The sequence below is a fragment of the Gavialis gangeticus genome, unplaced genomic scaffold, assembly GCF_001723915.1.
Source record: "Gavialis gangeticus isolate Ggan-Ray unplaced genomic scaffold, GavGan_comp1, whole genome shotgun sequence".
Classification (NCBI taxonomy): domain Eukaryota; kingdom Metazoa; phylum Chordata; order Crocodylia; family Gavialidae; genus Gavialis; species Gavialis gangeticus.
The window spans coordinates 165,189,452-165,214,279 of record NW_017728992.1 but is presented as its reverse complement, the minus strand read 5'-3'; the positions used below and the strand labels follow the sequence as shown (position 1 = coordinate 165,214,279).

The 24,828-nt window shown below is 40.5% G+C and overlaps 1 protein-coding gene across 1 annotated transcript in view; it reads right to left on the bottom strand.

The window, feature by feature from the left end:
- RIMS2 (regulating synaptic membrane exocytosis 2) overlaps window positions 1-24,828 on the bottom strand; it is a 1,108,253-nt gene that overhangs the window by 485,814 nt on the left and 597,611 nt on the right. Inside the window, exons 15-16 of the mRNA XM_019528053.1 lie at window positions 15,411-15,437; window positions 9,186-9,254 (exon numbers count right to left, since the gene is read on the bottom strand). Coding sequence (XP_019383598.1) covers window positions 9,186-9,254; window positions 15,411-15,437 — 96 coding nt within the window. The remainder of the gene's footprint in view (window positions 1-9,185; window positions 9,255-15,410; window positions 15,438-24,828) is intronic.

Here is a 24,828-nt window from a genome sequence, read left to right as displayed (position 1 = left end):
CAGCACAAACATAATACTTATCACTTATAAAACAGTGGGTATCAACATCAAAATAGCAGGGAACTTATTTGCAAAGAGGGGAGAGAAAAATAAAACTTACTACCTAAAATAAAATGTTAAAGAGTATCCTACATCTCAGCTTACTTATACTTATCTATAGGGAGTAGAGTGGGAGAGAGAAAGTCAGAAATGGTTGTGGAAGGGGAGGGAATGAATTTTAAAATAAAGAAAAAAAGAAAAACTGGGGGTTTTGCTACACCTTGACTGTGATAAACTGTTAATAGTTGGTGGGGGTGGACTACTGTGACACATGTAACCACAGGAGGGCGAAATAATCCTTCCTGGCCCCATGTGATAACCAGCAAAGCTCAGAAGCATGGGAAAAGCCATAATAGAACTTAGATATAGCTCCTCCTAGATCATCCCTGACCAAGCCTAGTCCACGCTTGCCTTGAACACCTTCAGTGAAAGACAGTCAACAACTTCTCTAGGCTTCCCTACACACCCACACCTTGTCCCCACCACCCCCAACATATACATACACCCCACAACATATCCTATACCCCCCACACACCACACCCCCTCACAACCTCCCCACCTCCCACACTGCACACCCCACTGTACACACACACACAAAATATTCAAGAGTAAGACTATTTTTGATCCATTATGCAGTCACCTCTATATCCACTATGCAAACACAAATACATCAGGACTAACTTTATTTTAATAAAAAAAATTAAATGTGTTATAGTAGATTCTTGACTTTTAGTCTGTGATTTGGTTTTTTTCTGGTTCCAGACTAGCAACCCCCCCTCCCAAAAGGAGTACTTCTGGGGGAAAGGGGAGGGATATCCTGTGGCAAAGGTCAGGGGTTAGGGGATGGACAGTAGGGGCAGCAGGTAGTAGGGGACAGGCAGTTTGGAGGCAGTGGCGTAAGAGGCAGGCAGCTTGCTCTCTGCTGCCTGGCCACCCCCCCTTATTGAGCCCTTCTTGTGTCTGATGCACCCTTCAGTATCAGGCCCTTCCTCCTCTCCCCATTCCCCCCTGCAGGCTCTACCCCATGCAGCTTCCCCACTACCCTTGCTCCAGTCTAGCAGGCTCCATCCCCACACCAGCCTTTGGCAAGGAACATAGCATCACCCCAAAGAAACAGAGCAGAGCCAGCACCACTGCTACAGTGCCAAGCTGGGGCCACGCTCCAGGTTGCAGCGGTGATGGAGTCTGCCAGCACCAAATCAAGATTAAGGCAGGAAGGAGCACAAAAAAGAGATAGAAAAGCGGGGAGGGCAGGGGCCCAAGGCTGTGGGGTACAGAAGTGGTGTGGTATGGTGGGGATGAAGAGGGTCTTAAAAAACTTTCATGGATAGAGATTCTACAACTGTGCTGGGTAAACTGTTCCAGTGCTTTACTACCCTCCTAATGAGAAAGTTTTTCCTAATATCTAACCTAAACTTCCCTTGCTGCAACTTGAGACCATTGCTCCTTGTTCTGTCATTTATCACCACTGAGAACAGTCTCTAACTTCATCCTCTTTGGTACCACCCTGTCAGGTAGTTGAAGGTTGCTATTAAATCCCCTCTGTCTTGTCTTCTACAGCCTCAATAAGCCCAGTTCCCTCAGCCTCTCCTCAGAAGTCATATGCCTCAGCCCCCTCCCCATTTTCTTTGTCCTTTGCTGGACTCTCTCCAGCTAAAAGCTGATGCAGGTGGCTCCCTGGCTTCCTGTACCAGCTGCTCATCCCACTCTTGGTGAAAGGAAATGGAGCTGAAATTTCAGGAGCAACCATTTCCTTGCAGCAGTAACTAGCAATGGGATCACTTGGTTGGATGCACTGACACAATACAGTGTATATACTGATGTCCTCAATATACTCAAAATGAGCTTGGATAAAGTTGAAAGCTCTTTCAAAACCTCTTTTTCTGTAATGAGAAACTATTAACCTGGCCCATGTCAGAAGGGGTTACTACCAGCAGTTTAACAACACTAAACTGCTCTTGATTGTGGGTCTCAAAATTCTTCCAGCTGTATTTTCAAAATTATTTATGTGCCTAAATATACAGACAGGTGTCCTGTAAGCTCATCAAATGTTTCTAAGCAGGTCATGTGCCAAATTTCTATTTTAGACACTTAAATACCTTTAAAATAGTCTATGTAATCACATATAGTCTCACACATATCCATAGTCACACAAACATTTATGAAATAATAAGTCTGAACTCATTTCCAACTTCCTGCCTGGCAAAGATCATCCACAGGTGCAGATTCTGGCCCTGAGTCAGTCAGTCCTCTGAGTCTTAATTCTTTGAGTACAAAAGAGGTCTTCATTTCTGTATGATTCCTTGATAAACAATAACTCTTCCAATTATGACTAAATCACATTTCCCCCCTTTCCTTGGCCCTTGAAGAGGACAAGTAGAAAATCTGGTTCACAAAGAACTTGAGTTATATGCAAATAAAATGTAATGGCTATAACTATGCCTACTATATATCAGAAGGCATGTGTAAAAGACAGGGAGATTAATGACTTGTTTTCAGTAGAAACTACAGTTCACTTGAGGGGTTAAAGAACTATTAGATGAATACCAAATCATCAAGCATAACTTGTGAAGTAGCTAGCTCCCCTATTCTCCTAGCTGAAGTAAAAACTTCCAAGGAAGAAGTTATGTGCACATTAGAAGAAAACAAACAAAAAAAAAATAAAGCTAATATTAATATCTCAGTAAGGGGCAACAGCCCTAATAAAAATGAAATTAAGCACTGCCTTTGTGGAAATGAAGCTTTGATTAAATATTTTAAGCTCTCTTAGAATTATTATTGTTGAAGAATGTGAATCCCTGGTAAATGAAAATGGAACAGGTAATAGAACATAACTTCATTCTCCAATACTTTTGTACTCACCATAGCAGCCAAATATAAAGGGATGTTATTGTGGCTGCAGTGAACATCTAGACTGTAGCAAGCTATTAGAAATCCTCATAATCCCCAATAGCTTTGAAAGGTTTTCCTTTCATTTACATGCAGTTTATCTATAAAAATGACAAACATTAGATCTTTGATTGACAGTGTCATTAACTCTGAATACCATGACTAAGAAGGGGATCCTCAGACTATTGAATGAGTCCCTGGTGGCATAGGCAACACGCATGTAGGAGGGGCAAATGCCCTCACCTGAGGTTGGTTGCCACCAAAGCCACCGCCGGCTTCTGCAGGAGGTTGCCACTCACATCCGCGCCCCCCCCCGCCGGCTGGCGAGACCAATGCTGGTGGCTGAAGGCAGTCCCCACTTGCCACTTGCTGCCATGGTGCCCCCCCAAGTCTTGGGAGGAACCAGTTATTTATGCCTGTATGTGCATCCTGTTCTTTCAAGGGACCAAAGGCATCAGTAGGAAAAGATGAATTACATATATCACCAAAGCCTCTTCAGCTGACTGAGAAGGTTTGCATTGTCTCAGTTTGAGATTTCAAATATCCTAACTACAGAACCTAAGAATCTCAGTGTGTGCAGGCACAAAAAAAAATCATTGCTTAGGTAACCCAGTATCCAGTACTGGATCCTTTAGATCAAGGTGTGCAATATCTATTGTCTCACAGAATGCTGTGATGAACCACAGATGTTGTCCCCCACCATGAAAAAATCAGTACTTCCTCTACATATGTCCTACTCCTGATGACTCCTTGCTTACTGATACAACTAACTAATATGATGTTGTTTTTACAGGACAGGGCTATGAAATTCAGAAATCAGTATTAAAAAAAGCGAAACCTCAGCTTCCTGCTGATTTATCTGCAGCGGTCTTTTCCAAAGAGCAAAAGAGCCTAGCCAGACTGAGAGTGATTTCTCCCTATCTTTTAGGGAGAAAAAACCTTTGAAGTTTTTTTGACTTTGCAGGTTATGTAGTGGTAACACTTTACAATTGACAAAAAATACCTGGTGACCAAAAAGTGACAATAAGATTCTTATGGGTAAGTCACCATTTTGGGATTTCTTTTGCACAAGGTTTCCCTTGCAAAGGTTATAAGCAGATTTTCTGGGCCACAATTAGAAAACTTATGGACTACATTGTGTGTTGGAGCTGAAGCACCAATGTAACTGAATGATTCAGGCTCCCCAGAGATGAATTACCAGCCTTGAGGATTCTTTCCTGAGAAATTAAACTACATCTGACGTCAAGTAAAATACACATTTCAGGATCTAATAAGGAACTGGCTTTGTGTTGTCACTACATTATAAATCCCCGGTATTTCAGAGTAAGGCCACCAATTCTCAAATAAAATAATTGTTAAACCTGCTGTGATCCTAGGGCCTTCCCAGAGACTTAGATGAGAATATTAAATTTTCACTGCCAAGAACCATCCATGAAAGCATTCTGGATGTTAACATCAAGTCAGAGGGTTCCTGAGAATTAAATAGAGATATTCTGATGTGAATGAGCAACTGGGATATAAAAACACCTTTAAGAATGTACAAAGAAAAAGATGATTGCCAGGTCTTACTGCTGTGACAATTCAGGATACACTAGAAGCTGAACCACTTCAAATCTAAACTAAACAACCATACTACAGGAAATAGATTTGAGAATTACTGTCTCTCCAGCAGCAATGTAAAGCCTACTTAATCTCCTCTCTGTTTTTATGTATAGGAATATATAGGAGGAAGCCTGGCGAGAAATGTACAAAATCTACAATTTTTCCTATGGGAATCAACAAACAAACCTAATGATCTTATCAGAGCTTTCTCCATTGCTATTTAAAGGTGGATAGAAGACGTCTCTCAAAAAGGAGGTGTCTCAAGGGAACTGGCATACAAAGTTTTCTGTGGCTTCATTTGCAAACTCTACCAGTTTGGACATGTTCCTGGGAACTATTCCCTGGTGAAATCCATGGAACTTTATTCTGAAGAGACTTCAGAGGCAGCCAACAGAAACTTGAATGTGCTTTATGCTTTACAGGTAAGCATGATGTTTGGGGTCACTGGGACAAAATATTTGTTACCAGGAAATCTATGGGTATGCACAGGCATTCTCAAGGTGTGGGGAGGGGCAGGTGGGATCACAAGGAGTAGTGGGTCCACAAAGGGATTGGCTGTTCCAGGGGGGAGGGTTGGCAGGATCAGGTGGAAGAGCTGGCAGATCTGCACAGGAGGCTAGTAGGTCTGTCTGGGTGGGGTGGGTGGGGAAGAGTGGGGGAAGGGGGCTAAAAATAGCTCAGTCAGAGTCCTGGGGTAGAAAGAATGCTGTCCCAGGGCTGCACTCCAAATGTGTGCAGACATTTGCTGGATCAGGTTAACTAATTCCCAATCTGAGTTAGTTCACCTACTTAGGTGAACTAACTTGGATTGGGCCCACCATTCTTGGCCCAATTTAAACCCCCAAATATCTGCATAGATGGGCATTTAAATGTGACGTCTGCACATACCCTATATTATCTTTCTAAACTATCTTATCTCCTAAATGGGCTGGCTATAAAGCCTGAATTCTGCTTTCCAAAAAAGTTTCCTGTTTATTCAATTGCTGGTAGGCAAAAGGTAAGCAACAATTCATCAAGCCCAAAGAATCATTAAGAAAAGCTGACTTTCAGTCATGTTTATTCAGGATTCCTCCATAATTTTCTCAATGTCCTTGTGGATGGGGAGGTAGGCTTACAGCAGGGGGAATTGTATGGTCTTTTGGCCATTGAGTCTGGGACCAGGAACTTCTAAAGGACACCTTGTAGGGGGAGAGCTAATGCCATGCAATTATCGCCTTGATCCTCCCAAACATACAGGAGTTTAGGGGAAGAGAAGAACAAGGATTCCTATGTCCTTGAAAGCTGAATTTAAAACAATGGCGGAGGGATTTACCTGGGAGTAAAAGTTTTCAGTTTATACCTCAGGCCCACTTTTGTTAACCTCTTCTCAGGTCTCTGTCTTAATCCTGGTTCATCTCATGGAAGTCAAGGTGATTATCTAATATCTTTCCAGGGAGGGTGACCTGAATGAAATTTCCTCTAAAGAGACATATATGATGGATGCACAGAAGACCAAAAGAACAAAAGAGGTTACCCACAGATGGAACCGTACCCCAGCTGCAAGCCCACCAATGTGCATCTCCAAAGGCACAACTATAGCTTGGCTGTCTCTATAATGGAGCTAAATTACTCTCAACAAGTTGTCTAAATTAGGAAAACAAAATTTTAGAAATATGTTAATTTATAGACTGTTAAACACTACTTAGCCCTTAGTGTAGACAAGGAAAAATTTTGTTTAAAAATTTGCTCTCTAACCATGATTGTAGGCATCCCTAAAGTTAAATCACAACTGCTGAACACACTAGCAATCTGATTTGCTCCATCTATATTAACTGTTATGTTCAACAGATTGTTAATTAATAGTTAACACACTTTGCAATATAATGAATTTTCCAGATATGGATATGGTCTCAGTTCAGGAAACATCAAGAGAAAAGCACTGAAATGTGGACTTCAGCAAAGGATGAGAGGTAGGTGGGAAAAGTCTAGGAATATAGGTCGCAGACAGAAGTGCAGTTCTCCACTGTAACTCAGAACAATTTGCAGGAAGTGTTCTGAGTTACAACAATCCCCAGGAAAAAACAGAAGTTCACTGCTGGTTCCAGGGGGAAGGGGTATCTAGCTGCTGGCTGGGAGACTGCAGCTGGTTTCTCCCAACAATTGCCCCTCCTCCATGAGTGCCTGTTCAGTTTTCAGAATGGGAGGGGGAAAGGTTGCAAAGGGAACTCATTCTAAGCGTTCCTCAGTCAGCGCTGGAGGGTGGGGTGGATGAACTGGAGGCCCTTCACCCTGGGGGGCTCCAATACACCCTTCCCACACTCCAGCAGGGGCTGGAAATTCCCCAGACCAAACTCCCTCCACTCCCTTTCCCCCCTATTCTGAAAACGATAACACGCTGGCAGGGAGAAGTTACAGAAAATGCTCTGTTTTGAAATGACTTCATCTGACCCCTCATGCAATGAGGGTTCAGATTTTCACCCAATCAACCATATTTGAAGCTATCTGAAGCCATGTGCATGTGTTTGGTAACAGCTATAAAACACTTTCTGCGGCCAGATTGGGTGAAAATTGCCACTTCTGTCTGCGCCCATAGAGGACTGAATTAACAATCCAGACACCAAGAAGTGTATTGCATTCCCAAATAGTGCTACCTCTTACAGAAAAAAGAGTTAAAGGATTTCATATTCCATTTACATAATATCCCTAGCTGCTTCTGTGTGACCATAAGGCATGTAGTGCGTAGAATATTCTTCTTATTATTTTATTATTTTTCAAAAAGAGTTGGGTTTTTAAATATTTATTCTTTATCTTAGGATGTATCTACACCACAGTCATTAGTACTGACAATAGTACAATTAAGTAATGTAATAGCAGCTGGTAGCAATCTAGCAGTGGCAGCGGCATGGTCTCAGTGCAGGCTGCAAAACCCATTTGAGACACTGAGTAAATTAGCCTGCACTAAACTCCATGTTGTCATTGCCATATTGGTTCTGGCTTTGAAACTAACAAGTTTAAAAGTAGTTTGGGTAAGTCTACACTGATGTCATGCCAACACAGGCATACCCTTTGAAATATTAAAATATATGAAGTGTGGTCTTTGATTTTACCGATGGACCATCCTGGAGATCTCAGCAATAATTAGTCTTCAGTCTTGCATCTAAATAAAATAATTACTTTTGTCTAAAATATAATTTGAAGCATTTAAATATATCTTACCAAAAACAGGCTAACTGCTGAAATAGTCTTCTGCTCTGAAGTGCTCTGCTTTCCCTTACTCTTGTAATGTTGCTATTTCACCATCATTTCACCAAAGAGTTTTCCATAATGAATTATGCCTCATTTACTAAAATATCATATTTACTTGCATACCATATATATCTTTCCTCCAAAAATCAGCCCTCCAAAATTGGGATGCTAGTCTTATGTGGGAAGTGGTTTCTTCTTCATTGGAATGAAGTGTCTACGCATGGAATTAATGCAAAGCAATAAACTCCATTGCTTATTGCTCTGTAGTTTATTGCTTCTGGGCACACTGTTTGAACATGCGCCCAGGACCACAGCACCATTGAGCCAAGTGAAAGCAGCCCCACCTGACAGGAGGCCCTGGGAGTCCGCCTGCCAGTCTGGGGCTGCTCCCCTGGCTCAACTTGCTACAGAAGGGCTGGCTGGGGCACGAGGGTGCTCCAGTGCAGGGCTAGCCAGCAAGTTGCCCTTGCACTGGAGAACCCTCATGCCCTAACCAGCAGGGCAGTGTCCACACATGCACTGTTGTGAAGTAAAAAACTCCACAGTGAGATAGTACTTGTATTTTATAAGTACAACCCTTCTGTGGAGCTAGTTTAATCCAGCCTAATAGGGGCACGTGTGTAGATGTGCAACAAATACTGTGGAGCTAATTAGTCTACTCCACAATAAACATCTTGTGTAGATGCGCTCACTGTATTTTACAGACTGCCAAAAGGGTTCCAGATTCTCTCTAGCTCAGCAACTAAAAAGAGCAGAGTCCAACATTAACCATCTCACAGCTGCCCTAGCAGAAATCACAGTAATTATTGGCTGAGTACTGTATCTTGTGCCTGAAGAAAAAATTGAACTGGCTCAAGGCAAGTGAGTTGCTGCATTCAGCCTGTAGTATCTTGATGAGGCTTGTGGCGTAGAAGCAACACTTCTTTATTTATAGGAACTTATATAAAGAATTATTTCCAGTAAAGAAATAACACTCTTTCTACTGCCCTTGCAAGAGTCTGGGCTCTAGCCTTGTTGTTGTCCTGCCATACCAGGATGTTCCAGTTGCCCCACCCAGACTGTCTCCTGGAATCTCACACTTCCTGGACACTCTTGTGTTTCCAGAAGGACTTACTCTATGTCACATGCATGCATCCATCCATCCTTCTAGTTGTTATTGTTTGTTTTTGCCGGGGGTTATTTGGGGCCACATGTTCTAAAACATTATTTTTATACATCAAAAAGAAGCATAAAATGACTTATCGTTCTTTCCCTTTGCAGGATGCAAGTAAAGTCAAATGTGTTAAAAAAACATTCTTTGGCTTAATTAGAAAAATACATATTTAGGGTCAATTTATTTTATAGAACAGCACTATTAAATTTCATCATCGTAAATTATAAATAAGAAAGCGCTTTATGAAACACAGAAGAATGCATGTAGGAATTCATACCTGAAACTACACCAATTCCATCATCACAGTCATAGTCAGAAACTTCACTGTCACTTATTCTTTTGGACCCTGTCAAAACAAATAATAGTCACAAACGCATCATTATTATTACTGCAGGCTGAAACTGCTCCCTCCTAGGCAATAATAGATTAAGAAATAAGATGCCACAACTAGGCATAGCTATATATATGCCTAGTGTGACTATGTATATATATATACACACATACACACACACATGCAAGGGAAACTAATTACAGGAGTATTGGGACAGAATTGTATATATATTATAGCAAAGGTTATTACTTGGTGTTGCATTAACTATTTTATAACTGTAAGGTAATAGTTCAGGAAAGAAATAATGAAATATAGCTTTTAAATCACGGACATTATGCTATATTTGAATATGTTTTTGTGCCTATTTGCAATATGTCTAAACATATACATATAAACACTCAGAAGATTAATTATAGCTATTATATTCAACTAACACTATGCTTTCTAAGGGGCACTGATAATCATTATTATGCCCCATAAGTTTCATATTAATATTATACATCATGCAAGACAAATTATAGGTATAAAGGCTCAAGGGAAAAGGTATTTTAGTGCTGTTGCAGCAAGCACAGCGTTTCTTAATATGGTTAGATCTTAGCTGGCAAAAGCAGGCTGTAAGTCCATAATGAGATCTAAAATTTATATCAGGTAGGACAAACAAACATGTTAGGTTCTGTTTAGCTTAATTTTACTTATCACTTTCTTCCCTGGTACCTTCTAAGCAGCAGGAATGGAGCATATGCTGCTCTACATGTTTTATTACTGATGACAAAATGTTAGAATCTGAACAGTAGCTTGTGGGTTATACTATACACAAAAATATGTACTTTGTGAAAAACAGGACAAGGAAACTTTAGTTGTTGAATATTCCATAACAAGATATGCAATGCAAATACATTAACAAACAATAGGTCACAACTGTGTTCTGCACTTTTGCAAGCAGCTGATAATATGTCACTAGCTGTCAGATTTAACTTAAATTTCCAGGCCTTGAATTGTTTACAAGGTTTTGAATATATAGGAAAGGGATGACTTATCCTTCTGAAAGACATTGATAATACCAGTTTTGTTCAGTATAGTAAAGACTCGGGGACTCTGAAAAGAATCATAATTAACACTTTGTTCCATTGACAGGGAATAATGATAGTTCAATGTCTCCTGGCAGGAATGTTAACCCTGTCCTCCAAACTTGCAGACAACCTTTTTGTACAAGAAGTAGGCAGTATTGCAGGATTTCAGGATCCCAAACTGGACAAGCATACTTTCTGAGTATAGTATACCACTGTACAGGGGGAAGGGGATTTTGGAGGGTAATGCAGGTGGATTTGTGATGATAGCAGTGTGCTGAGTCATTGTACAACTCAACTCCCCTATCTATAATTCAATCCTCAACAATACATTTAGAGTAAGGTTTATTTTTTTCAAATAATTAAGACAGTTTTCAGCCAAAAAAAACCTGTTAGGAAATATTTGAATCAAATAATAACGAATGAATGAGTTTTCTCTTTGGACAGGAGATTACAGACAGATATGAGAGCAGTTTTCAAATATTTGAAAGCATGCCTTAAAAAGATGAAGAAACATTACTCTCCTTTACTACAGACGACAGGATGTACAGAAGTACATTTAAACAGCAGCGATGCACATTTAGACAAACTCTTACAAAAAATCTTTCTAATTGTAAAATCAGTAGGAGAATTGAACAAAGTGTTTGTAGAAGTTGCATAATCTGCTTCATTGCAGGATTTAATAAGGAGTAGACAAATATATATGTTGGTTGCTTTAGGAAATGTATATCCTGTATTTGGGCAGGGGCTGAAATAGATGGCCCTGGAGTTCCCTTCCAATTCTATCAATTACTAAGTTGAAAGCTGCTTAACATGAAAAGGTACTTGCAAAGGGATTTTTTGTTCTTTAAATATTGGCATATTCACCATGGTTTATTACTTGGTGCTATATGTACAATGTAGGATTTTTTTAAGCATACTTAATTGTCTGAAAATTAATACTTTAAGAAAAGCCATAGCTAGTCTGCTGAGATGTTAGAATCTAAGACAGTGTATAATTAATTAAACTTTGAAATTAATATTTCAAATAAATTATTTGAAATAGCTGTGAACTGTAATTTGTTGCCTTTCTTTTGAAGTTCCATGGATCAGATTAAGGCAAGGAGAAACAACAAGCAGATTATTAAAAATTTACCACTAGGGAAGGCCTAGTGATGAGACCATGAATAAAAAGAAGACTTCTGCTCCTTAAAGACATGCTGAGAATAAAGGTAATTAAAGTAATAAAGTCAGACTTGGATCAGATAATTTCCTTAATTGTAATGGCATTTAAGGAAAGGCATCTGAGGCCCTCAATGAAACTTTGTCCTGCCCCACAGGGTAAGGTGATCAGTCATACCCATAATATTGTCCCTGATGCTTTAGACCAGTAGAGAACCTTCTACTGGGTCAGACATATTCATGGCAGAACATGAAAGAGACAGGAGACAGCTATAAGCACACAATCCAGCCTTACCCAAACAATATTTAGGATAATCAGTCAAGTATGTCTCTAGAAGACCAACTTTGTCCTGAAGATGGAGATGTCAGGGGGCAGAAAAGAATGACAATACAGGGCCCCAAAATGTTGTGTACTTGCCCCTGGTATCTTACAAATCCTAACCTGAACTTGGTCTGATTTCATAGACATTAGGGCTGGAAGGTACCTCATAAGATTTCTGATACTGTGGAGCAGTGGTTCTCAACCTTTTGGCTAGGGGCAGACATTACACATAAACTGGTTTAAGTGATCAGAAGCTGCTTTAAACCTGTAACAGAACAGATGTTCAGCCATGTAAAGCAGTTTGAAAATGGTTGAAACTGGTTTGAGATAAACCTGGTTGAACATAGTATCAACTTAACTGATTTGGGTCAAACCAATTTATGCAATGTTTATCCCAGACCCTTTGCTGTTTTAAGCTAAACCAGACACCCCTAGCATCCCAGCATGCTCTCTGGGCTGGGTGGGGCTCTCTGCTCCACAGCAGGGCTGGTCCCTCCCCTCTGCTCCCTGGCCAGAGCTCCAGTAAAGACTTTCAGGCACAGCAGGGTCTGCTGGCGTCCCCATGCCTCCTTCCTTCCTCTCATCTACAGCACGGACTGTAGCCAGCATGTGGTATGCTAGCTAATGCTGTGTAACGCAGATAGGACAGTATCATCTTAGGGCTTTTTGGAGGTAATCAACAGCTCAGATGGTAATGTCCCTGCATCCATTTTTTTGGAAAAAACCTGTTTAAGAAGAGCTTGCAATGAGCGAGACTTGGTTTTCTGATGGGGTGTTAAATGCTGATAACAGAGCTATGCCTGTACTGTATTGCCGGTCTTTCTCATGGTTCTAGGCTTTGCTGATTACCGTATGGGGCCGGGAAGGAGATTTTTTTCTCTTCCTGCTCCTACATGTGTCATGGTGATGTGAAAGCTTCCTCAGAAGCATTGGGTGTTGGCCACAGCTAAGGCAGGGGATTTTAACTGCTGTGTGCCAGTGCTCCTGCTGGCACCTAAACACAGAGGTTCTTGGCTAGAGGGTCTTGCCCCTCCACTTAGGGTCAGACCAATCATCAAAATTGGGGTCAGGAAGAAATTTTACCCTATGGCCAGATTGGCCAAGACTGGGGGGAAGGGAGTTGCCTTCCTCTGTAGCTTGGCTTGTAGCTCACTTCTGTGTAGCTAAAGATAGTGGAAAGAGGTTGTAGTGGAGGCTACAGCTGGACCATCACAGTTACAAGATCCCTCCAATGCCACCACCACATGGAGAAAATCAAAATCTGGCATATCTGGTGATTTTCTGATGTTTGTGTATGACATGAGGACAAAAAGGGAATTTCTCTGACATCTACTACAATTCTAGTGCAGTAATATCTGCATACTAAACCCATTTCTTGACAAATGCATGGGTGCATCCCAGACAGGATTGTCTTACCTACTATAAATGGAAAACCGCCTTTGTTTTGAGGCAATTAATTTTACCTTTGAAAGATTTAAATGTAAGAAACAGCACTAATCAGGATCCAGCATGAAGATACTAGAATACAACTTGCTAACAACAAAACATTCCACTCTAGGGCAAATGCTGTCATTCAGTATGATAACTGTGGTACCAGATGACAAATTATGACTCCTGAATGTCTTGTGCTATAACTTCCACTGGCATTAATGATTATTGCATTTATGTGTTGACAGCAAAATAAAGCCCATCACAAACCATTAGCCAGTACAGACTTCAAAAACTCCCTCATGGCATTACTAGCCTAGCCCAAAGCATAGTAAAGTCAGTGGCAATAAGCTTATTGACTTTAATGATCTGTGGACCATCTAATAGTGATTAGTTACTAAAATATCACAATACACCTTTGAAAATAAGTGTTGAATAGAAAAGTGGCTTGGTAAATATGGTCTTTTATTTCTGTAAATGTTAGATATGGTTAATAAGTTTATACCAATCTTTCTCTATTTTATAGCTTAATATGCAAACAATATATCTGAAGAAAAAGCAAGCTACTTTATTTGGCCTTGGGCATCAAATACAGATGAGTTTCTTCTCTGGTCAGTTATGTCAGAATGTGCTGACCAGGGTCATGTTAAGACAAACCGTTTCTGGTTTGCATCTGAATGAATGTGATATGGAAATCATTAAGGAAAAATAAATGCATCATATCTAGACATCAGTTTTAGATGGTCACATTTCTGGCCATCATTAAGTTTTAAAAACTATGTTTTTTTCAAAACTTGAATCAATCTTTCTTTCTCCATAAATATATTTATATAAGACAATTTCTGGGTTTCACAGCATTCTGAAAGATCTCAATTTACACTGCATATTAGGCAAAAAAAAATTGACAGTTACTCAGAGAGAGATCTCTTCATAGTTCTACCATTAATAAATGAGGGAGGCAATTCTTTCACAGAAGTATATCATAGGGTTTTAAATGCTGTCCATTGTCAGATATGGAAATAAGCTTCAACAAATAAAGGGTATCATATCGAAGTTTAAATCTGAGGAAAACTCTAGGCAAAAACCCCCATAGTCAATCCCTAGACAATATAACTATAGAAAAAGAATGAGATAATAAGGAACAGAAATTAAGAATTTATATAAACCTAATTTATATATGCCCAAATGCCAATGCATTGGTTATAAGAGGTCAGATTCCACGGCCCATGTCTTCTCTTTGTGTCACTGAACACAAAAAAGTAATAGCAAATGGATCTCCCCTACTGGGGACTTTGCCAGCACAGGGAGTCCCTAGTGGGAACATACATAGCTTGCACAGTCTGTTTTCAAACTGCCTACCCCATCTCTCCTCTCCTAGCCCTGGAAGTAAAGTTGAATGTACAGAGAGGAGAGGAATAGGGGGAATGCTATGCTATGGCAATCAAACTGGCAGGTAGCTTTTGGAGGGTATAGTCCAAAAAATAGCTTCAGACCCTAAAGTCTCATTTTTGCAAAGAAGATGGACACAAATACTAGAATTAGGCAGTCACAACTGGCTGCTTTGTGTACCTCCCCCCTCATTGTACAATAGTATATTTGGCCATAGTACTAGCTGTGACCTGGGAAAAGTCCCACATGAAAAGTTATGATCATCTCTCCCTTTCTCAGAAACAGCAACATGATTTGAAATTGAAGAGCCATAACACAGCTATATAAAAATGAATATTTAAACCATTCAATATTTAAACCATACTTGAACTAATATTAATAGTATTTTACTTACCATATTTCCATTTTGTTAAACTATTTCAGAGAGTATACAAAACAGCTGCAATATAGCTGTCTTCAGTTCTAACGTAGCTCTGACCAAAATATTTAACATTACCCTGCGTAGTTACTAAAGCATATTACAGCTTAACTACCAAAGCTTCACCTCAAATACAGACAGACAAAACAAATGTAGTACTTTGGAAATGGTTTGAATTTTAGCAAGGAGCTCTTAATACTAAGATGCTACAAATGTAGAAACAAAGCCAATGCAAAGGGCTACAACCGAAAAACAGACAAGGAAGCCAGGGAACTCTAGCAAATTAACATATGCACAATATATAGCATAAGCATATCAAGATAATGTCAAATTAAACTGTGCATATGTCTGCAAGCAATAGGTACTTCAGGCATGCTAAAAATTACCTGAATTATATGAATAAAAGCCTTTATCTGGAAAACAAATATTAAAATGAAGTGATGTCAGGAAAAAATATGTAAAAGCTAGACATGTAACAGGGGTGTTTAGAATTTGTGAACAAGAGATTGCTTTTGTCAAAGTGAAGAAGCAAATAATGCTAACCATATTAATGCTTAAAGATTTCCAGATAAGTATATTTTAAAGAAAATTAAAACAGAAAATTGAAAACCCTACTAATTTAGTGGAAATTAAACCATAAAATGTTACTTTGGTTGCCAACTGAAAGTCAGCTTTAATATTTGGTGGCATAGATATTCCAGAGATATGCAAGGTAGTTCCTATTCTGAAATACATTTGTGGAGTCACTGTAGATAAATGTGTGACTTTTAATAGCAACCATCAAAGTGTTGAACTAATATATAGTGGGATACACATTAACACAAAATTACTATCTTTTAATAGCTGTATAGTACTTTTTGTTGAAGGGGTCATTAATAGAATGTTATTAGCAATACTCAAGTACAGGCTGTCATGGGATGATATTCATAAATTGTGCTCTAATTTCAGTGGGAAAATGATGCCTGTGAAACTTCTGGATTTAGTAACTCATTAGCCCTAATTCTGGGAGCATTTTTATCTGTGAATAACTCTATGTATCAGTATTCCCATTAAGTTTAAGACTCCTGATGTATGTGAAGTTATTTATGTGGGTAAGCACTTCCAGGAATTTGATTGCTGTTTGTATGCCTCCAACACTTTCCCATGTAACAGCTGAGTATACCAAAGCATTAATTTAATCTAGCTAGGGTTGGGGTTTTTTTTATTAAATTAATTTGTGAACCTGAACTAGTTTTCAAAATTTCAATAATGTTGAAAAAAATTACGTATGTCAAAATGTCTGCTGTCTGAACACTTGTGGAAAAAACAGAAAGTCACTTCTATATTTTCATATTTTGTAAAAATAGCCTGAAAGGTGCTGATATCGTTGTCTGCATAAGGATTGGGAACCAGGATACTTCAGTTATGTTCTGCCTTTGACAAGCTGTCATATTTTGTCTATGAATAGCAGCTTTAAAATACTAGTTGGGCCTCACAGCACTGCAATTAAATTGTTTAATATAACTGTCCCCATTTGAGACCTCAGGAACTGAAATTCAGTGAGGCACTGATTTGCCCAGATGTCAGTGTTATTGTCAGATCAGAACTCAAAACTCCTTACAATAGTCCACTATATCACTATGCAGCATAAGGCAATTTACCCTCTGTTGGTCTTGATTTTATAGTATGATGCTCTTTACCTACCTACCACTGGCATTTTTTTCATTCTGCATATTAGTATACTTTGGTTTTAGTAAAAATAGTTAATTACTGGGTACTCAACTCAATCCATTGGAGCACATGATCCACAGTTGCCATGGCCAGGAATTCTTATAGATTCTTATAAATTCCATGTGTGTCAACTTTAACTTCCCTAAGGGTACATGCAGACATTTGGGGAGCTAGGGGGAGATTAGACTGAATTACAAATGGCCACTTGATCTATGGTAAATTGAGACGGGGTGGCTAATAGGGGGGCTTAGCCAGATTGGGGGGCTAGTGGCACTACAAGAGCAGTTGAAGGAATTGGGAAGGCAAGTGGGGTCTGCAGAGGGGCTTGAGAGGATCAGGAAGGGGTTGACAGGATCAGAGAGGCTCTTGAATCCTGCCAACCCCCACGGGACCACCCAACTCCTGCCCAATGCTGCCAAACTGTCCCTGATCCCACAAACTGCTCCCAGAGACAGCTTTACCAGTGTTCACCAGTTCCTGGAGCCCAACTGAAGTCAGTTGGGGTGAGGGAAGGGGTTCGTGGATTGGGGGGCTGGCCACTGCATTGCGGGGGTTGGCAGGTTAGGGAAGCTCTGGTACCAGAGGCTATTTTTAGATCCCCAACCCTACCCCACACCCACATGAACAATCCCCCAGCAAACTAATCCCCCACATCTTGTTCCCCTCCCCCCACCCTGACTTACTTCCTTGGCTCCTGGCATTGGTGAATGCTGCAAAAATTGGCACAAGTAGTGGCTTGTAGAATGGAGGATCTGGCAGGCATGGGAGGGGGAGCTGGCTGGTTTATGGGGGGGAGTTGTCCATCTGGGGATGGGGCAAGGGGCCAGGGCGCTAAAAATAACCCAGTACTGGGGAGATAGGAAAAGTTCAGGCCAGCCACTGGGGGCTCTCAGCCCTGGGGCTATGCCAGGCACTGTACAGAATTTCCATTAGACCAGTCTCACTGGACCCCATCTAAGTCAGACTACCTCTGAGGTACAGTTAACTTAGACCAGGTTGGTCATTTTAAGGCCAATCTAACCTTCCTGTACTTCTGTACTGTTTCTATTCAGATCAACCAAATTAGAGGTACAGACAGACATGACAATTTTCACCCAATCTGGCCACAGAAATAAGTCTATAGATGTGACCAAACACAAGTACATGGCTGCAGACAGCTTCAAAAATGGCCAGTTGGGTGAAAATCTGGCCCCTTCTTGAATGAGGTATCAGATAAAGATGCTTCAAAATGGAGCATCTTTTGTGACTGGTGTCTGTGTAGCTCCCAGCCTGTGGCTGTTTCCAGAACGGGAGGAGGGAAAGAGAGTGGAGGGAGTTCAGTCTGAAGGTTTTTCAGTCGCTCCCCCCAGAGGGTGAGGCAGGTGTACTGAAGGCATCCCCCCCCACTGAGGCTGTGGGGGGCCCGATTCATCCACCCCAGCCTTCAGCACTGGGGGGAGCCCCAAGACCTAGCTCCGGCCACTGCCTTTCCCCCCTCCCATTCTGAAAACAGCAAGCACTGGCAGAGAGCTGTGGCTGTTGCTATGGGAACCTGGCTGTAGGCTCCCAGCCCCAGCTACTTCCCCCTCTCTCCTGGAACCACCAGTGAACTTCGGTTTGGTCTGGGGTAAAGTGGCAACTCAGAACACTTTCGGAGTTACAGCTGGGAGCTGCACTTCTATCTGCACCCTAGGGATCTAAGTGTAAGGTCTGTACCTGGGGAACTAAATAAGTTTGGGTGGTCATGTTTAACATGAGTAAACCTCTGTACCTAGCCTAATTTGTGTGCTGCTCAGTGGAAATAGCTTTCAGTACTAACATTTCACGATAACTGTCAGATTTGCAAAATATGAAAAATAAACTGGAAAAAGCTTTCCAAATAACCCCAGCTCTAACCCAGATATTTTTGGTAACTTTTTTAAAGGCCATGTAATTTTCTAGCTATATGGTGTACAGAAGAGAAACTTTAGCATCTACATTGATTAAATGTATGAAAAAACTAATTTTTCTGTTTCTATTTTTCCCATCTGAAACAAATCAAAATTAAATTATTGTGAAAGCAATGCAGTAACTTGATTATATTCACTAGTCAGCTCCACAGAATGATAAATAAAAGCCACATTTATGTTCACTTCTTTCAAAACTTTTCAAAAGGCCTGAAATATTTTTGTGGTTTAATTTTAATATTTCAAAACAGGAAAAAAATCATTGCTAAACATTTTTCTCATATGAAAAGATTTGGATGATTTAAGGCATTTTCAGACACCCCTGTATCATGTCAAATACCTTTTTGTTAAAGTATTTTGTTAAAGGATCCATGTACAATAAAAGTATAATTCTGATATTGATATACATATCCCATGACCAAAACATTCATACATGCAAACCAAGTTAACATGCCCAAGGATTGTGTTCCATAAAAAAAAGAGAAATATTATGCAAAAAGCATGAAAGACAAAAAAATGTTTTTCTTATTCATTAGTTAACTCTTGCTTCTAGAAAATCCACTTTGGGTCTGTGCTTCTTTATATAAAATGCTCCATATTATAATATTTTAAAAGTGGTTCAGTGCTTTAGCCAGGGCAAGAGATTTTTGTGATATCTTTTATTGGACGCAGTGTATCACTGTGAGAGATGCTGCATAAGCTTTTAGGCATAAAGTGGCCTTCATCAGGTCTAAGAAAAAAGCAGACACAGGCGAAACTAAATGCCATATTTACTCACACACCACATGTACCTTTCCTCAAAAATTAGCCATCCCAAACTTGGATGAATGTCTTAAGTAGCAAAGCTGATTTTCTGCCCAAAATAGAAGCACTCTGTTTTGATTTCTGTTCCATCCAAAATTTAAAATTAACAGCCCAGAAGCAGCAGTGGTATTTGTGCTCAGGAAGCTGAGGGAGTCGACTGATTTAATGGCTCAGTGATTTCTACTTCAGGTGTGTCATCAACCATCACTTCTTTTTAATGGTCTAGATGTTCCATGAATCAAACTAACCTTTCGTTCAGCAATTTTGTGGTCTGGTAGCTACTCCTGGTTTCTTGTCTCCCATTTCATAGCCATACAGACTTTTTTTAGGTCTTTTCAAATTTGCAGATCTGCCTGTGCAGACCAGTTTTCAGCAGCAGCTACATTTCAGCTTCTGGCGGAGCAGGAAAGGGAGGGTGAATCAGTTGACTCAGTCCCTACTCTATGCCTTTTGCTTTCCCAAAAACAAGGAGCATGTCTTATGTAGGGAGGTGAAGTATGAAAAGAAAGTTTCTTATGTTTTCTTAAACTCCTCCTTGTCATTCAGATTAAGCAGGTCAGATTTTGAAAAAGTATATTCCATATTCAGATGTCTTTTATAACATTTGGCAGTATTCAATCCTTGTCCCCTTGATCTGAAACACTTACGACTATGATTCCTTGCTGGGGTTTTAATTTGTATAACATTTTGGAATCATATAGCTTGGTAACTCACGTCAAGCACAGCAATTCTAAGGATGTACAATATGAAATTCTCCATCAAGGAAATCTAATTGATAATTTAATTTTTCCAAGGCATTTTGAAGACCCTAATTTGAAGTTTTAAATACTGAAAACTCTTTTGGCAGTTGTATTCATTTTCAACTGTTTTGGGGGATGACAGTTTAGTCCACTTTCTGGACTTCAAGGAGTTGATTTCCAAACATTGCTATTTCTGAAAACTTCTAAATATTTCTTCAAAGGTGAGTTTATCTGGTATGTAGTCATTTTCCCCTAGTCACTGTGCTCACCATATAAAACTGGTTTTTTTTTTTGCAGTAGCTCAACCATATTGTGCATCCTCCAGAAGTCTTCAGGTTTCCATCTCTGTACTAGTAGTAGAAATCCACAGGGACTGAAAAATCTTGTTTTATTGGTTTTATACATTTTTTACTTTAATGATATTTTATCCTTATCACTGCTATCCATCCATCCTGTGGTTAGTAGATCTATAACTCAGAGCAGACTGGAGTTTTAAAGCTAAAATAAATTACTTTGAAACCAGGAGTCAGCTGTCTTTACAACAAATAAATATTTTGAATATATTTAAAAATAAATATTAATAAACAAGGGAAATATGGTTCTAAAACAAAAGTAGAACTAATACAATTTTTTTTAAAATCACTTTTCCCCAAAATGGGCAATAACGTTACATACGCCATCTAATAATCAGTACTAACCTATATGGGTCAAATATAAAATATCACAAGTGGAATTCTACTTTCATTGGGCACCTAAATGAGTTTTTGAGCTTCGTATTTGGACATTTCTGCTCTTACCTCTGCACTGTGGATGCAAACCCTTCTCCAGTGCTCCAGTACCCAAAGCCTTCTTTTGTCCCAAGCAGCAACCATCCCAATGAAGAACATACCTCTGGCTTGTTTTCCTTATCTTGGCCTGACATATCTCCCTCCCTGGCCAGCCTGGGAGCAGGAAGCAACTTCAAAAGGAGTGCTGGACAAGGATCTGGATAGTGCTCAACCTATGCTGTAGCAGCTCAAGAACTGTGATGGGAAGTCACAGAGATGCACGTTCAAACCCCTTCTGGGTAAGGAAGGCCTTAACCTGAGTCTCCTGGTTCCTGCCTTATTAACTGAGTGTCCCAAACCCTCAGTTATTGGGGCTAAATTTCAGGAGGGTCTTCTGGAATCTAACGCACATTTAGTCATGGATTTATGGCCAGCTACTTTTTCATGACTTAGACACTACAGGAATACACACATAGCCATGTACTTGTCTAGCCAGCACATAGTCAATGGCAAATGCTCAATATAGGGTCAAAAACACCACATGCAACTAGAAAACTGCCATTTGGATGAAGGAAGTATGACAGAATTCTGCCTTACACTTCTACAACATCTGCAACTAACTGTAAAACATACCAAAATATCTTAAATTTCAATATGATGAATACTATACACACCCACAGATAGGTATACAGAATTAGGATTCATATTTGTAAGCCTACACCTGGGGGTTGAACTAGATGCCTTCTGAGGTCCTTTCCAACCCTAATTTTTCTACAAGTAATACCGAAAACTGTCTTTACAGCATCTCAAGATTAGACAAAAGTAACTTGCTTCACTACCACTGATCTTAGCTGCTTAATTTGCAAAACCAGACAATAACTGCTACTTTTTTTACTTTATTTATATCATAAGCTATCCTAGTTACAAGAATAACAATAATATCACAATCAAATTCTTACTGCATTTACTTGAATAGAAGACAAGCCTGCTTATAAGATGATTTCCCAATAATTAGATTCTATATAAGGAAAATTTATAAATTCATTAAAATTTTCCAGGCATAGAATCTAATTGTTGGAGGTCTGCCTCAAATTTGTCCCCCTCCCCCTGCTACAGCAGCGAAAATAAATCGACGGAGTCAAGTAATCCTTTGCTCTCTGCCTCCCCCCAACTTTTGCCCTTGGCAGCTCCTTCCCTCTCCTTACTGTCAGACCCTGCTCTTCCTGAACACATAGAAGTGAGAAGCAAATTAGAAAAATTAGACCTGTAGTAATTGGCATGTAGTACCAATACACTTAGTTCATTCTTAGCAAAATTTATATTCAGATGAGGCCCAGGACCACTTGGTCTGGCTTCACCTTATAGCAGATTAAATATATGCAACAGGCTAAGAGAGGGGGAGATGGAGGGATTCTGGATGAACAGTTTGGGGCCCCATTTTGTGATATTTGCCAGACATTCAAGGCTGGGAAGAAACAAGAATCATTAGGCATTGGAAAGAAAGGCACAGCTCAGCTGTAGAAGTAAAAATGTATGCAGTGTAGTGGCTCACCACAATTTGAGTCAGTGGTGAGCGGGATTGTGCTAAACAGGCACTACCATTTCTCTTATTCAGATGGGCTGCACCAACCTGTCCTTGTAGTACGTTACCATCAGCACTGAAAGCTTGATCTATGTCTTAAAGACAGATAAATGGATTGACACTACAGAGCATTTGGAATGTAAGGAGTGGAGGAGGGAGACCTGAAGCTGAAAAAAAATGGCAGTGGTGGCAAGTAACCATGAGAAGAATGAAGAGTGGGAATGAACTGCTAGAAACAGATAGAGAACGGACACAGGTGGAGAAGTGGGGAAAGAAGTCAGTGAAAGGGAAGGCGTGAGCAAAAGTGAAACCAGTGATAACCAGAGCAACAACAGGGGTAATGATGAGAGAGGGAAGACAGGAGCAGAGGAGAGCAGGAGACAGACCAGAAGCATCAGGAGAAGGGATGTCAGGCAAGAAGCAGAGAACAACAGAGGCATGACGACACGCTGGCCCACTGGTGGTGGCATAGCAGGCAGACATGGAAAATGAAATAAGAGGTAGCAGAGAGGATCAGAAACTGTGGATAAAGGCAATATTAGTCAAAGATGGGACAGGGATGGGAAAAATGATGAACAGATATGACTGTTTTCAGTGGTGGCAGATGACAGAATAAGGAAAAAAGGTCTCAAGTTGCAGCATGAGAAATTTAGGTTAGATATTAGGAAAAGCTTCTCACCAGGAGGGTAGTAAAACACTGGAACAGTTTACCCAGAGAGCTTGTCGACTCTCCATCCTTGAAGATTTATAACACCCACATAAACAAAGCTTTGTCTGGGATGATCTAGTTGGGCATGGTCCTGCTTTGAGCAAAACTAGATGACCTCCTGAAGTCACTTCCAACTCTAGTTTTCTATGATTCTATGAGTTTTTGAAGGGTACTGTTTGAGATATTGCAGGTGTAGGCAGAGCACCTAACTGGCTTGATCACATTCCAAAACTAAAAGACTTGGGAATTCACCTACTGGAATGAAGAAAAGTATGAAAATTTCTGGAAGAGATATGCAGAGGAAAGTAGGAAAGAATTAAAAAATCTAGAATCCATAGCAGGAGAAATGTCAATGGTGAAGGTGATTGTATATAGATTTATTATAGGCAGAAGACATAGAAAGGTGGATGAAATGGTATGTTCAAAGAGTAATATGGGTAGAGAAAGCATGGGATAAATATAGTATTGGAATGGGGGCATGGCAGGTATGAGTAGTGTAAAAAAATGAATGAGTGGAGCCCAGGTGGGATGCAGCACCTCTCATCTATGATCCTGCTGGGGCAACACCAGAGGTTTATAATGTATGATAGGCAACTGAAACAGTACAGCAAGTGCAGAAAGGAGGAACACCTGTCTGCACACTGCCCCCATGCAGTGTGTTTCAGGTGTAAAGAGAAGGAGCATAGAGCAGCAGAGTGCTATGAGTTCCTAAAATGCACTAGGTGCGGGGGGGAGGGAAGGATATCACTTATATCTAGAAACCTATTCAAATCACGATTTCATGTGAAATCAGGCAATGCCTGCAAAATTTGGGGGGGAAAATCCTTACTGGCAGTATCTAAATGAGATGCTACTGCAGTAGTACTGGGGTGCACCAACTGTGATGTGATGCTACTGCACAGTAGTAATGAGCAGTAGTGTAAGGGAAAAAGTGTGTGGGGACCTCCTTAATGCTGGTTACTGCACAGTACTTTGTTATGCAAGTACTAAATGACCATGCAGTAACAACTGCTCAGTCTGCCACTCGTGTAGATGCAGCCACTGAAAATAAAATGCTGGCTTCCCAGAGGAAGCCAGCAGTCCTCATGGCTGCTGCAGCTTGGTCACACCTGGTCACTGAGCACACCAAGGGGAAAAGGAGAAGTGGGATGCCAGCTGAAAGGGGAACCTAAGATGGCTGCTGTCCCCACTCCTTACCACTGACTGGCTGAGACAGCTGCCTGTCATGTAGCCCCACCCCTGTCCACCAATCAGTGGTGAAAAGTGGGGCTGCATGACAGACAGCCCCCTCAGGGACAGCTATCAATCAGTGGCAAGGGGCAAGGCCACTGGGGCCCCTTGGCCAATCAGAAGCATGGGAAAGCCCCGCTATGATAAGCCCACAGAAATGGCACCTGGCCTCACAATCTGCCCATGAAATTGGCCAGCTGTCTCCTCGATTTGAGTAGCCCCCTACTTACAGCACAGATGTTCCAATGCCTATGCAAGTAAGATCAGACCTCTGAGGAATAGCATGAATCAGAAAGAGGCAGCAGGGGAGAAAAGAGGGTGAGAGCAAGGTAAAAAT